Source organism: Carlito syrichta, unplaced genomic scaffold, assembly GCF_000164805.1.
Source record: "Carlito syrichta isolate Samal-C Ts95f unplaced genomic scaffold, Tarsius_syrichta-2.0.1 Scaffold306783, whole genome shotgun sequence".
In the NCBI taxonomy this organism is placed as follows: domain Eukaryota; kingdom Metazoa; phylum Chordata; class Mammalia; order Primates; family Tarsiidae; genus Carlito; species Carlito syrichta.
The window spans coordinates 150,075-164,859 of NW_007250879.1; the positions used below are offsets into that span (position 1 = coordinate 150,075).

General features: G+C 38.8%; 1 protein-coding gene across 7 annotated transcripts in view; it reads left to right on the forward strand.

Annotated features, from left to right (window-relative positions):
- Positions 1 to 14,785, forward strand: part of CSNK1A1 (casein kinase 1 alpha 1) — a 48,902-nt gene that overhangs the window by 8,334 nt on the left and 25,783 nt on the right. For all 7 annotated transcript variants that reach the window (XM_008063370.1, XM_008063371.1, XM_008063373.1 and 4 more), the window contains exon 2: positions 12,327 to 12,453. In XM_008063370.1, the coding sequence (XP_008061561.1) occupies positions 12,364 to 12,453 (90 nt within the window). In that variant the 5' untranslated portion in view covers positions 12,327 to 12,363. The remainder of the gene's footprint in view (positions 1 to 12,326; positions 12,454 to 14,785) is intronic.

A 14,785-nucleotide genomic window follows, 5' to 3' on the forward strand; every position in this document is an offset into this window, starting at 1 on the left:
AGATGAGGTCTCACTGCCCAGGTGGGTCTCGAACCCGCGGGCTCAGGCAATCCACTCACCTCAGCCTTCCAAAGGCGCAGGATTACAGGCTGAGCCACCGAGCCCGACTCAGAGATACATTTGAGCTCCCTGGTGAGCTTTATTGGGAGGGTGTGATAGTATGGACTGCAAAATTTGTACCAGTTATTTCTGTAGCTACTCTAGTGGCAATTACTAATCCAATGAGTAAGGGAATTGAATGGACTGCTCATTTTACTCTGCTATGACTGTAAAATAGAATTGTGAGGGGCTGATTAGAAAGTGCAATTTGCATGTTTGGGGCTAAGTAAACTAATGGACAAATTCCAGTCCAATTGACTGGAAGCCAGATGTACGCATTTGAAAGAAAGCTCCCTCAGATTTTAGGCAAGAGGTTAAATTTAAAATAAAAAGTTGGAGCCAGGCTCAGTGGCTCAGCCTGTAATCCCACGCCTTTGGGAGGCTGAGGTGAGTGGATTGCCTGAGCCCGCGGGTTCGAGACCCACCTGAGCAGGCGAGACCTCATCTCTACAAGGCTGCGGGAGCGGCCACTGCACTGCAGTCTGGGCGACAGAGTGAGACTGCAACTCAAAAAATAAATAAATAAATAAATAAAAGTTGGGATGTTACTCAAAATTTTGACCTGAGAAAAAAGTATTGGGCAGCCAGTGTGATAGCTGTCAGGGACTGTAAAGTTGGGTTGTTGAAGTTTGCTTCTAGGTGTGTTTTGTTTTCCCAGAATAGATAAAAAATATTGGTTATAGAATCATCCAAGATTTGGGGTTGCTGAGTTTGGGAATTTGTAGGCAGTTATGAGGGGTCCCAAAAAGGGAAACAGCTAGAAAGACAAGACCATTTTCTTGTTCTACATATATAGAGGAGATCATAAATGTTGGAAAGCAGTGGAAAACAAGTATGAGTAAATAGGAAAAAAATTAGCATAATGACTTTAACAAGGAAATACAGCTACTTTGAGTTATTTTCCTATGGAGACATAAGGAAAATAAAGGTTAATGTTCAGAAGTTTGTAAATTCGCTTTTAGAGTATCTGATGTATTTTTAGATTGTAGTGGCAATTTGGCAGATTTTTCTAGACTGTCGTTTAACCAGGCATTTAAGTGAAGTTTTTGAAAAGTTCATACAAAATCTGAAGAAAAATTTGAAAACATTTGTTGAAGACATGTAGTTAGGAAAGACTTCAGAGTATAGTTTAAATTGTAGAAAACAATAACTTAATGAACAAGAGAATTTAGAACAGGTGTATTATAGCTTTTGAAACAAAATTTTCTCTCTCCCATCCTCCATTTTATCAAAGACAAATCATATTAGGACCAATTTATTTGTAAAAGTAAATTTTAGACTTATTTGCATGAAGGGCAGCAAGAATAATAATTTTTCATACAGGTTTTTTTGTTTTGAATTGGCTTTGTTGGATTCTTTCCATAAGTAATGTTAGATTAGACTCTTTCTTTTGTTTTTTAAATTGGAGTCTCACTCTGTCGCCCAGACTGGAGTGCAGTGGCTGCTCCCAGCTACCGCAACCTCGACCTGCTGGGCTCCGGGGATCCTTCGGCCTCAGTCTTCCAGGTAGCCGGAACTACAGGCATGTGCTACCACGCCCGGCTGACTTTTTGATTTATTGTAGAGATGAGGTCTCGCCGCCCAGGCGGATCTCGAACACGCAGGCTCAGGCAATCCACTCACCAGCTTCCCAAAGGCGTGGGATTACAGGCTGAGCCACTGAGCCCGGCTTCCTTTTTCCATTTCTTAACTATGCTCTTCACTGTTCAGGTTGGATTTTGTTTTTTGTTTTGCTGTTTGCCCTTGGTTGAAATTATGAACACTAAGCTCTACTTACTGAAACCCTAGTTAGTATTCTTATTTTTAAACCTCCATAATACTAATACTTTGTATTTCTCTTGCAGAAAAGTGAGTATTGTTAGCTTTTGCTCCTCAAATCAAAACTCTGAAAGCTTGAGACTCTTGGTGAGCTTAACATACAATACTTTGTACAGTACCTTGTAGAGAATAACAAGCATTTCTTTCATTCAGTCAGCATATATACCAGGGGTATCCAAAAAATGTATACACATTTTAAGAGGGATCAAGAGATGTTTGTCATAATCAGAGGTGTCTGGACACTGATGGTAACCACTTTGAGCATCTTTTGTAATTGCAGAAGTCAAACATGACTTGTATTCATCTTTTGTTATCAGTATATACCCACTATTACAATTTTAATAGTTTTTTCCTTTCTTAAAATGTTTACCTTTTTTTTGGCACCCTTTTGTGAGGCTTACATTCTTTTTGAGTATCTGCCATGAGCCTAACATATAGTTGTGAATTTGTCTCCTGACAAATTCGGAGAAAAGTTAGCCAAATCTCAAACTGTGTGAGGACGTGAATGTTTCCTTAACATCAAAGGGATAGTGTGCTGAGTATAAGCCTCAAACTCAGTACACTGAAACATTTAGAGGGTGCCTTCTTGGGTCAGGTCAGTAGGACCCGTTAAGACAGTATTCATGTGCGTCCTCCTGAGTCAACATTTTTTGTACCTCAGCCATGTATAGTAATTACCAACAGAGTTTGCTAAAAATGCAGATTATATCATCTTATCCCCAGTTTTGTGTGACCGGTCCTGGATTGAGATCCAAGAGCTATATTTTAACAAATATACCAAGGAATTTCTGCTGAAGAACAGAGAACCACACTTTGAGAAATTCCTAGACCAAGGTTTTGGCACTCCATGGTACCAAGCTGTTGGTGGTAGTGAATTTTGCCGAAACACCGTGGCTGTTGTAGGAAATACTTTTGTCTTTGCTGGTACATTAATTGGGCAACTGCTTTTTTTATTTTTATTTTTTGAGTTGGGAGTCTTATTCTGTCACCCAAACTGGAGTGGTACAGTGGCATGCTTATAGCTATCCCAGCCTCAATCTGCTGGGCTCAGGTGATCCTTCCACCTCAGCCTTCCAGGTAGCTAGGACTACAGGCATGTGCCACCATGCCCAGCTAATTTTTTATTTATTGTAGAGACAAGGTCAGGTTGGTCTTGAATACCTGGGCTCAGGCGATCCTCTCACTTCTGCCTCCCAAAGTGCTGGGATTGCAGGCATGGGTGGCTGCTTTTTGTAGTAAAAGTAGTGATCCCTTATTTGTATAATGCTTTGTAATTTATCAAGTGCTTTTACATAGACGCCTATCTCATAATTATTGCAATACAGTACCTCTTGATCAGTAGACAAGCACAGTGGCTCACACCTGTAATCCCAGCACTTTGGGAGGCCAAGGGATAAGGATCGCCTGACGCCAGGACCAGTCTGGGCAACATAGTGAGACTCCATCTCTACACAAAAGTAGATTAAAAACAGTCTTTTATCAGTGATCAAAAGCAACTTATACAACTTATAGCAAGAAAATGACAGAGCCAGGATTAGAACCTATATTTCTGACTACTGGTTCAGTATTCTTGGCACTGTATGTTACATATGCTGTCAATTTAGCCTGCTTTGCAGTCTTAAACCCAACTGTTGGTTTACTGGACCACTTTTTAATTGTTCACATTTCCAACCCAAACCTTGTGTCCTTTCGTCAGCATTTAATACTTGAAACACAAATTATATCAAACTTCTCCATTAATGTAGAGAGTTTGAGTTAATTTTGTCTTCCTATATACTTTTCACGTACTGTTTTTTACTTAAAATATGTAACTTTGTCCATTTAGAAAGAATTTGACAAGCGAATTAATGTAGAGTATAGGGAAAATGTTCCTTTCATTCAAAATTACTTGTTCTGTGAGTCACTTGAGCTTTGAGAATTTGAAGTTTAAATCAGGCAGTTAGGAAGGGGGCCCAAATTTGATACTTTAGAAGTAGAATGGATGCTTATGGCTTTAGATTTGTTGAGCTTCAGGTGATAGGATATCCTGTTTTACTCTTGTGTAGTTATGTTAGCAGAAAATACAGAACTGAATGTAGGCCAGGGAATTAGGATTGGGTTTAATTCTGAGCAAAATCAGCTTATACATGATTATAAAGAAAGTACATTGAGAGGTGAGGACTCAACCCCTTAATGGAAATTTAGAGTTAATAAAGCACAAGAAGAGTCAGGATAATGAGCTGTTGAAGTTAAAGAAAATCAGTTTTTAGGAAGAGTTAATGTACATCCAAGAGGTAGGAAAGAAATGAGCCTTAAAGACTTGGCAGTAATAGCATCCAGTACACAGTTAAGTACTCGGTAAGATAACTGTTGACTCAGTGATATGGTCTAAGAGCAGTCTGATGAGGAAGTACATAAAACTGAAAGGATAAGCAGAAGCCAGATTTGGGAGTTTTGTTTTTGTTTTTTCCTTTTTTCTTTTTTCCTTAATAGGTATGCAACTTTTGCTTTTCAATAGGGGCCTGAGTTTTTAAAGCACAGCACAGTGAAACCACAGAGCAGCAACTGGAACTTGGAGGATATTTAGGAAGCTAAAACAATCTAGGCATCTTTTAAAAATTAGAACTAACTTTTTTAGGCACCCTTCCCTTTTACCTTCAAATACTTTGCTCCTTCCTCTGCGTTTTGTGTTTATTTTTGCCTTTATATTGCGTTTGTCATTTATTTGTTCTTCCCGACCTTAAGGTGTCTGTAGTGCGAATGTGTGGTATCAGGTACATGGTTTGTGCTTAATAAGTGTTGAATAAGACAGATAAGAGCAGATTTTCAGAAAATATTTTCAATAGCTTTATTGAGGTGTTTTACTTACCCAGAGCTTGACCTTTTCAAAGTATATGATTTATTTTTTAGTATATGTACAAAGTTGTGCAACCATTACTGGAATCCAGTTTCGGAATACTTTTCCTCTTCCCAAAAAGAAACCTTGAACCCATTATTGATCATTCTCCATTTCCCTCACCAGTCCTAGGCAGCCACTAATCTACTTTCTCTCTGCATATATTTGCTTATTGGAAAAGATTTGATCAAGATTTTCTAATTCATATTATTTAAACTATAGGTATATTTTCCATGTCTTAGTGAAAAAGTATATGTGATATGCCCCCAGAGTTCTCCACATGCTGTCCCCCAAAACTATCACTACCAGTGTTAGAGTAGTGACAACAAGCCAACAAAGATCATTTGTGATCTTTGAAATGAAACTTTGGGTAAAATGGAGAGAATGATAGCTATATTACTGGAAACAACAAGGAAAAAAGCAAGATAGCAGATATGAGCCAGATTTGAGTTTCACAGAGCGCAGAGCTTCAGGTATGCCACTAGCCCCACCCACCAGTTCAACTGATCCTTTTCTGTCTGTCCTTGAAGAATCAACCTTGGAGAAATTCTCTGGTGCCTCCCTTTAAAAAATAGATTGGATTCCCATAATTTATCCCTTCTCAGCACTCTTCTCTTTTCCATCTCATGTGTTATTGGTTTGGCCCTTTGCTCCCCCCCTCTCCCCACACTGCTTTGCTAGCTATGAAAGCAGGGACTATGGATAACTAAATAAATAGTAGCTTTGGTGGTAGACAGTGATCTGTACCAAAGAGAGTTATGTTTTTATAATTTTCAGAGTTAAGGAACACCTGTCTTTGAAGGCAAAGGGGCAAGGAACAAGGAGATGGAGAATATGAAAATGTTGTGCTATAATTCAGGCATCTTGGGGATGATGCTGTGAGCAGAGGATTAGTAGTAATGGGAAGGAGGATTAGAATGAAGAGGGAAAACCAATCATCTTAGTTGACTGTCACTGCTGAGTAAAACATCCACATGATTTTTGAATATTAGATCTTATTCTTCAGTCTTTATCTCAACAATTGGTTTAAACTGGGCCCTGTGGCTCATGTCTATAATCCCAGCACTTTGGGAGGCAGAGGTGAGAGTATTGCCTGAGCCCATGGGATCAAGACCAGACTGGCAACATGGTGAGACCTCATCTCTACAATAAATAAATAAAAACATTAGCTGGGCATGGTGGCGTACGCCTGTAGTTCCAGCTACTTGGAAGGCTGAAGCTGAAGAATCGCCTGAACAGGTCAAGGCTGCGTGGCTTTGAGCGTGTCACTACACTCCATCCTGGGCGACAGAGTGGGACTTCAACTCAAAAAAAAAAAAAGTGTAGCACAGGGGTTTGTAACCTGGCTCTTAACTCCACCTCCATCTCCCATGAGTTGGTTGAATAGATTAAAAATTATATCCTTCTTTGAACCTCTAGCCAAAATCTAATATTTCTTTTGATTGTAAGTGTAGGTAAGAAACCCCATTAATTTTAGCAGAGCCTGTGATTTTGTCACTAATAGAAATCACAGATATTCTTCTTTTTTGAGTAGGAGTCTCGCTCTGTCGCCCAGACTGGAGTGCAGTTGCACGCTTCCAGCCACCACAGCCTCAACCTGCTGGGCTCAGGCGATCCTTTTGCCTCAGCCTTCCAAGTAGGTGGGACCACAGGCATGTGCCACCACACCCAGCTAATTTATTGATTTAAGATCTCTACTCAGCTAAACTCAGAGCCCCAAATCGTGAGCAACCATAACCTAAGTTATTTGGCCAGAGTTCTTTTGCTCATTTTGAGAAACGGGCTGCATTGCCTTCCTGAGGCAGGGCATAGAAAATAGTTGTCATTGAAATGAATAATTAGAGAAAGGAGACAAGGTGGTTTTCACATGATGCTAGAGCAACTTTTGCCCTTTAATTAAACTGTGGATTGATCCATGGGTATGGGGCAGGATTAATTAAAGTAATTATTTGATTAAGCTAATTTATTGATTTATTGTAGAAATGAGGTCTCGCCAAGTTTTCCGGGCTCTGGCAATCCTCTCTTCTTGGCCTCCCAAAGTGCTGGGATTATAGACATGAGCCATCGCACCCATCCTCTTAAATATTCTTAAATTACATTATTATTATGCAGGTATCTTAACATGGTTTACACTTATCATTACCTCACAATTATAGCATTTATTATGCCTGTCCCAGTATCATATAATTTGATGCATTAATAAGGAGAGCATTTTACTGCTACTTCCCCAAATTGATTTTTTAAAAGTTGTTTTATGGTAGTTGAGTTTCACTATAATTAATTTCCATGATAATGCTGTGCATCTGACTTTACAAATTTTAACCATTATTTTGAGAAAGGCTGTATAGGAAGAAGAGGTATCTATTGAGCTTGAGAATATATCTCTGTTTAATGAATGGCAAATAGCTGCTAAGAAGGGCACACAGCCAGCAAAATTAATGTACAGGAGCATTAAAAGGAATTTAGAAAAATGAGAACAGGGTAGCTGTAACTGTTAGCAGTAGCATCCTAAGGGGGGAATTTGAGGTAGGTCCTAGAGTTTGGCAAGATCATGATTGACCAAAGTCTTTATTTTCTGCCCTCACAAAGAGGAACATAAAGGTTGGTTGATGGTGGATTGGCAAGTTTGAGAGAGTGCATCTTGATTGTCTGCGGGTGCTATAAAAATTACAGTATAGTACTGATTCAGTTTTGATACATTTTAGTTGTTCAGTGAAGACTTTGATATTTATAACTGAAAGGTGTGATGGGAAGGTAGCATAGGAAAAGATGTTTCCCTTTGTGAAAATTGTTTAGCTTTTAAGCTGTCATAATTATTTGGTTTATCTGAATTAAATATAAATAGGTACTTTCTGATGACTTTATACTTTGAATGTAGGGAATGTTTTTCCATTCCTTGTTTTTTCCTTATCTGCCAAATCAAGCACTCCCTAGATTGTTTCAGCCTCTAATGTTGCTTTTCATTTTTTCACACAGCAAATGTTCTGAACATGTCTTGTGTGTATAAGGCATTGGATGCTGGGAATACAGGGTTTTGAACCAGATAAACATAATGACTGCCCCTATCAAGCTGGTAGTTCAAAGGGGAGGCTCTACTTCAAGCAAATAATCATACATTTTTGCTGCTATTTTTGTTAGTGATGGAACTAGCATGTATTTGGAAACTTTAATCTGAACTGTATATTATAATTACACTGATTTATTCTTGGAGGTTTCTAGGTCTTATAACAGTACTGAAATAGTTCATTTCTGTTATTTCTTTCTCAGCTGTTTCTATCTTCATAAAGAGATTTATCAGGAAAAAAGCCCGTAGCCTGAAATCTCCAACTATAATATACTTCCTAATTTGTCCCTCTTAATGTCATTCCTTCCCCTACTCCTCTATCTCTATATTGTATATTGATGCCAAACCTAATGCTGAAATGCTGATTTTAATTGTGTCCCAACCACAACTCTGATAGTTCCTCCAGATATGTAGAGAATATAAAACACTTCAACATTGCATTCAAGACTGTAGTATAGCTTCAGACTATCTGCCACCTTGACTCTTCCCTCTGTGGGAGCCTATAGTCCAAAATGGTTTGCCCCTGCCTGGCATGCCGTTTTGTGCCTTCCCTATTCAAATATCTATCCTTCAGGATCTGACTGGCAGCAGACCATTCTCACAGTACCTCTTTGGACAGATTTAGTTTCTGGTGATCATTTGTCTGAATTTTGTTAGCGTTTTTTTTTGACCTCATTGACTTGTGCGTGTATCATCTTACATTTGTGGTTTTTGTGTATGCTTTAATTTTAAACTAGATTTAGTTTGCATATGAGTTTGAAGGAAAGGTGAGAGGCCTTCTCTTGGTATTTTCTTCAAACCTCATATCATTTTTTATGCTCTAAGTAAGTAATAATGGTTGTGTAAATGGTGAACTCATTCTTCAGCCTATTTTAAGGTAACATTGAAGTCTAAAGGTATTGATTTGAAACAAATAGAAAATGAGATTCCTGTTTTTTAATGTAATGTAATCCATTAAATTACTTGATTCTTGCAGATGTTTTGATAGTATTGGGGGAACAAGGTCCAAATCAAACTGGAGTTCTTTTTTTAATCTCACAGAGTAAAAATATATATATATACATGTACCTATAATATGCACATCATTTTACCATAGTGCAATTAGTAGCAGCTCATATTGTACTTAATGTGTGCAAAAAAAAAAGTCTAAAGGTAAGGCCTGAGTTTACAGCTTGAAGGCACCTAGAAATGGAGAATATGAGTGAGTTTTTTATTTTGGTATGTTTCAGACTGATAGCCAACTTTAATGGCCTCAGAGACTCAGGTTTGTGCTTGTTCGTTACTCAGGTTCTGTAAAGTCTACTCAAATCAAAACAGGTGTAAGCTTTATCCTACCAGGTGTAGAGACAGAAACAGGTAAATATTATATTGTCAAGGGGCTTGACTGTAGATATAAACAGTAGTCAGTGCCCTTGGGAATTCTGGGAAACGAGAGACTGGTGTGGTATAGGTGACATAAGGAAGATTTCTTTGGCATCTGAGTTTTAAGGGGTTGGTTGGGCTTGAAAGTAGGGAGAAGCTCTCAGAATAGAAGTGGGAAACATGGAGGTGAAGGTAGAAACTAAGAATATGTAGAATTGGGATAAGCAGAAGGCCATTCCTGGTTCCTAATCTGTGTGTAATAATGTCTGAGTGAGTTATTCCAGATGGGAAACACAGATGGAGGGTATGAGTTGTTAGATTTAAAGAATTAAGCTATATATTACTGGAGACCAAAGGGAAGTAGGAAAGATGGAAACACCTGTTTCTTAGGTTTAAGGAGTTACAGTACCAATCTCTATAGAGCAGAAAGACCTAGTTATTTTAGAACTACGTGGATGCTCCACAGGAAAATGCCTTTGAAAAAAAGTACTTAATGAAATTTTAATTGCATAAAGTTGGGAAGTCTGAATTTGTGCCTTTTACACTTCAGGTTTGTATTTGGGCTAGACAAATGTTTGTAACATCTGCTTGTTTTTTGCAGTTTTAGTCTGAGCCATCACTGGACACCTGTGTGTGCAGAGCTGAGACATGGTCTTACAAGAATGGCCTTCTCTTTTGCCTATTTGACTTTATGTGCCTTATCACTTCCTTATAGATCTCCCTGGATTTGGTGTTCTCGTTTTCTTAGAAGTGTAACTAAACAATGTTTATATAAAACCTCTGCTGTAACTCTTGATAGTGTTGAACATTTATGATACCAAGTTCCTGACAACTCTTTAGCACAGATTTGCCTCTGGACATATGTAAAACAAAGAGAGTTTTTATCATTTACCTTTTAATATCATTGTTATGTGCTACCCAAAACATCACTATGAGCTTCTTTTAAGTAAACATTTGAATGAATATGGAGGGTGTTGACTTCCCATCTGGGGAATGGGGTGGGAGGATGAGACATAACAGCAGCTTGAGCATGTGGTAGGAGCAGTAGGGGCAGATTGCTGCTGGCCATCATGTTAACATGTCTGTTTCTTAGGTAGTGGGAGGTTAAGCAGACACTATTGCCTTATACGGTTACCTTTTTCTGCAAAGAGGATGTGAAAGTGGATTGTGTTTCGTGTGTTTGGCAGCTTCCCATGTCTCATCATTGTGAAGACATTCTTAAGAAGGGCTGAAGGAAAAGTCATAAAAAGGGACTTGACCTTTTGGGACTTACTCATTCCGTTTATGATCTCTTGCTCTCAATATAAGACTCTAGGGGACATATTCATTTTATCTAAATATAAAACCTATCTAAATAAGTGTGAAAGTAAAGCGAACTGATTTGTGGCTTATTTATTTTGTTTCCCTTATCAGGTACCATGCCTGAAGTTTCTGCAGTTATGATAGATGGGTGCCATCAAGAGATACTGTTAGTGGGTGTCCAGGACCACACTTAGAATATTGTTTTCTTTAAAAAGAGACACCAGAATAGCTGTAGCTAACTTTGCATTTTCTGTGCAAATATAATAAAATAGTAACTCCTCATACTCTAGATGTAATCTTGATTTTCTTCAAATCATCGGCATGCATTAGCTAAACAGTTTTCATACTTGACTGATAACTTGTTACAATTTTGACACGGATACTTGCTCCTCTTTTGAATACTTTTCAAACAAGCTTTCCAGATATGATAAATGTTGGGTTTTTGTTTGTTTTGTTTTGTTTTTGAGTCGGCATCTCACCGTATCACCCAGGCTGGAGTGCAGTGGCACACTCATGGCCACTGCAACCTTGACCTGCTGGGCTCAGGTGATCCTTCCATCCCAGCCTTCCAAGTAACTGGAACTACAGGCTTACATCACCATACCCAGCTAATTGTTGAATTTACTGTAGAGATGAGGTCTAGCCATGTTGCCTAGGCTGGTCTCGAATTCGTGGGGTTCTAGACATGGGCCACTGCAACCAGCTTGAATATTCTTTCAAAGCAGAATTTGTTATACAGTATAGACAAGATTAAAGTAAAATTGGTAGTACTTATTTTTGAGAAAGTACCCTTTCCATGATTATAAACATTGAAATTTGAAATAATGTGTTACAGGGATTCCCAATTTAGGGGGTAAATGAATTTAGTGATTGGTATTTCTTGAGTTGCCAGGAATACTTGTATATAATAATACAGCACAGAATAATTAAAACATGATTCCAATCAAATGCAATAAATGTTGTCAACCATGTGTATTTTCTGTAATCTGAAACTAAACAAAAATGTAACGCAGTTTTTTTAAAAGACAGGTAATTATTGATTAAATGCCATTTGGTGGGAAGCGGGACAGGAATTATAAGAAGAATCTTTGCTTTCTGAAGCATTTTCAAATGACGGTGATAGAGTCACCTTCATTTCTTTAGTTACCAAGTAAATCCAGGTGAGATTAAGGAGTTTGCTGCAGGTCATAAGAGTCAGTGGCCAATGGGTATAAAATTCAGCAGCCGTGGTAAGCAAAGTGAAGGTTGTTTTTCATGTCCTGTTTTCATAGGAGAATGGAATAATGTGACAGAAGGGGAAAAAAAGTCCTGTTATCCTTATTTTGTGTTGGGCAGTATGGCTTAATTAACTAATCAACAGATTTGTCTCCTGAATACAGGAAAATTTACCTTAAATAAAACCTAACAGCCAGGCTCAGTGGTTCAGCCTATCCCGCACTTTGGGAGGATGAGGTGAGTGAATTGCCTGAGCCTGCGGATTCAAGACCCGCCTGGGCAACTTGGCGAGAGCTCACCTCTACAATAAATTAAAAAATTAGCCGTGCGTGGCAGTGCGTGCCTGTAGTTCCAGCTACTTAGAAGGCTGAGGCAGAAGGATTGCCGGAGCCCAGCAGGTCGAGGCTGCAATGGCGGCGAGTGGCCACTGCACTCCAGTCTGGGCAAGAGAGTGAGACTCCAACTGAAAAAAAAAAAAAAACCTAACTAGAGAAGAAAACATTTTCTTAGGTTCACACATTTTTAAAATTTGGTGATGTTAAGCGATAATCAGCTTTTCATAATGCGCTTCTTCTTTTCTCATTTTGTTAGGTGGTATGGTCAAGAAAAAGACTACAATGTACTAGTCATGGATCTTCTGGGACCCAGCCTTGAAGACCTCTTCAACTTCTGTTCAAGAAGATTCACAATGAAAACTGTACTTATGTTAGCTGACCAGGTATGTGAAATTATGATGAGAATAAAAACTGAGACCACTATTGTTGACTGGAATTTCAGTGTTTTTAAACCAGAATGTAATCCTGTGCATCACTCTCTCACTTTGGGATAAGTTAAAAAAATTTTTTTTCTTTGATTAGAAGTCTCACTTTGGTGCCCAGGCTGGAGTGCAGTGGTACGCTCACAGCCACCACAGCCTCAACCTGCTGGGCTCAGGTGACCTTTCTGCCTCAGCGTTCCAAGTAGCCAGAACCATAGATGCATGCCACCATGCCTGGCTAATTTTTTGATTTATTGTAGAGACGAAATCTGGCCAAGTTGACTAGGCTGGTCTCAAGCCTCTGGGCTCAGGCAATCCTCTCGCCTCTGCCTCCCAAGGACTAGATCATAGGTGAGAGCCACTGTGTCTGGCAAAAAAAGATACGATACTCTGACTTGTAGGCATTTTCCTATGGATCTAGGACAAAAACTAGTAGTTATATTGGTATACTAGTAATTTTCGAGCTACTTCTTCAGGTAGAGTTTTAGTGTTGAATATAACCGGTTGTCTTGTAAGATTTTGTCTGAAGAAAGTTCAGTGCATATGTGTAGATAAGTAAGATATATTGAAATTTTGGTTGAATTAAGCAAATTGAATGTTATATATTATGTGTGAGACTCTGATGAAACCTGTTTTTGTGGAAAATAAAACACTGAAGTAACTTAAAGAAGATTTGACTGGGTAGAGGTTCTTGAAGTAATGAATTCTCAGCCATTGTGGTGGTATTTAAGCAAGACCCAGGGAATTTTGGAGATGTAATGTGTTAAGTCGATGCATTGGCTGTTTGGTCAGGTTGAATGGTTTTACAGCCAGCGTTTGGATATTTTGATCTTACGAAAATGAGAAAGAAAATTGATTATTTTAAGATAGGGGAATAGGGTCAGAACAAAACTTGAGGAAAAAGAGAACACATTAAGATAATAGGTAACTATCAAGGAATTTGTAATTTTTAATTTTGGTCAAGATTTGTTACCTTTAAGAGGAAACTTTGGAAGTACTTTGAGTTAAAATCATTGTGCTTATAAAAATGCTGTGGGCCGGGCTCGGTGGCTCAGCCTGTAATCCCAGCACTTTGGGAAGCCGAGTTAAGTGGATTGCCTGAGCCCGCGGGTTCGAGACCCACCTGGGCAACTTGGTGAGACCTCATCTCTACAATAATCAAAAATTAGCTGGGCGTGGTGGCGCGCGCCTGTAGTTCCAGCTACTTGGAAGGCTGAGGCGGAAGGATTGTCGGAGCCCAGCAGGTCGAGGTTGAGGTGGCCGGGAGCGGCCATTGCACTCCAGTCTCCAGAGTGAGACTCCAAGTCAAAAAAAAAAAAAATTCCTGTGAATGAGAATGACATTTTAAAAGCAGATTGGATATTTTTTTTAAAAAATCCCCAAAGTGGAAAACAGTATTTGATTATTTATTCACATGTTGTTTTGTCATACAATATGTCATAAAGGAAAATGAGATCCTTTATGGAAAGCAGAACTGGTATTTGAGGTAGAAGTTTATAAAGTCACCCAGAGCAATGGCTGGCTCATGCCTGCAATCCTAGCATTGGGGGGGGGGGGCAGGATGAGGCCAGGAATGTGAGACCAGCCTTGATAAAATATTGAGACCTCACCGCTACAAAAGATAAGAAAAAATTAGGTGGGTGTGGCAACGCACATCTGTAGTCCCAACTACTCAGGAAGCTGGGGCAGGAGGATCACTCGGAGGTTATGGTAAGCCGGGATCTTGTCACTGTACTTTATGTAGCCTGGGCAACAACATAGTGAGAGATTGACTCAAAGAGATAAAAAGTCTGTAAATTCAGGGAGGATGAAGAAAAGTTGGTCTTGCTCTGTAGAAGATAGCTAACATTTAATGTCTTTAGTTTTTTCCATTAGTTATCCTTTTCTTGATTTTTTTCCTGGTAATTTATTATTCACATTTTGATGGTGGGTATTACTTACCTAGGGCAAGTATGTGCGTTAAGTGACCTAAATACTTTGTTTGACTTTCTTTAAAGCTTATGTTGTTGCTGTATCTAAAATTGGTATTGTACGTTGCATATGTTTACTTCTTTGTGAGTGTAAGTAATTTAAGCCAGAGATTACTGGTTTGGCTTCAGAAGACATTTGTCAAGGTAGAGGAGTACGATTTAGAATCTGTATATTCATGGTAATAAAAGCTCTGGGGGAAATGGGGACAAATAGAAAATAGAATTCTGACACATACTACTGAAAGGAGCAGGAACATATGGATAGAAAGATAATGTTGGCAGTCTTTGGATATAGAATACATTTAAAAATACAGCTTCTAAGT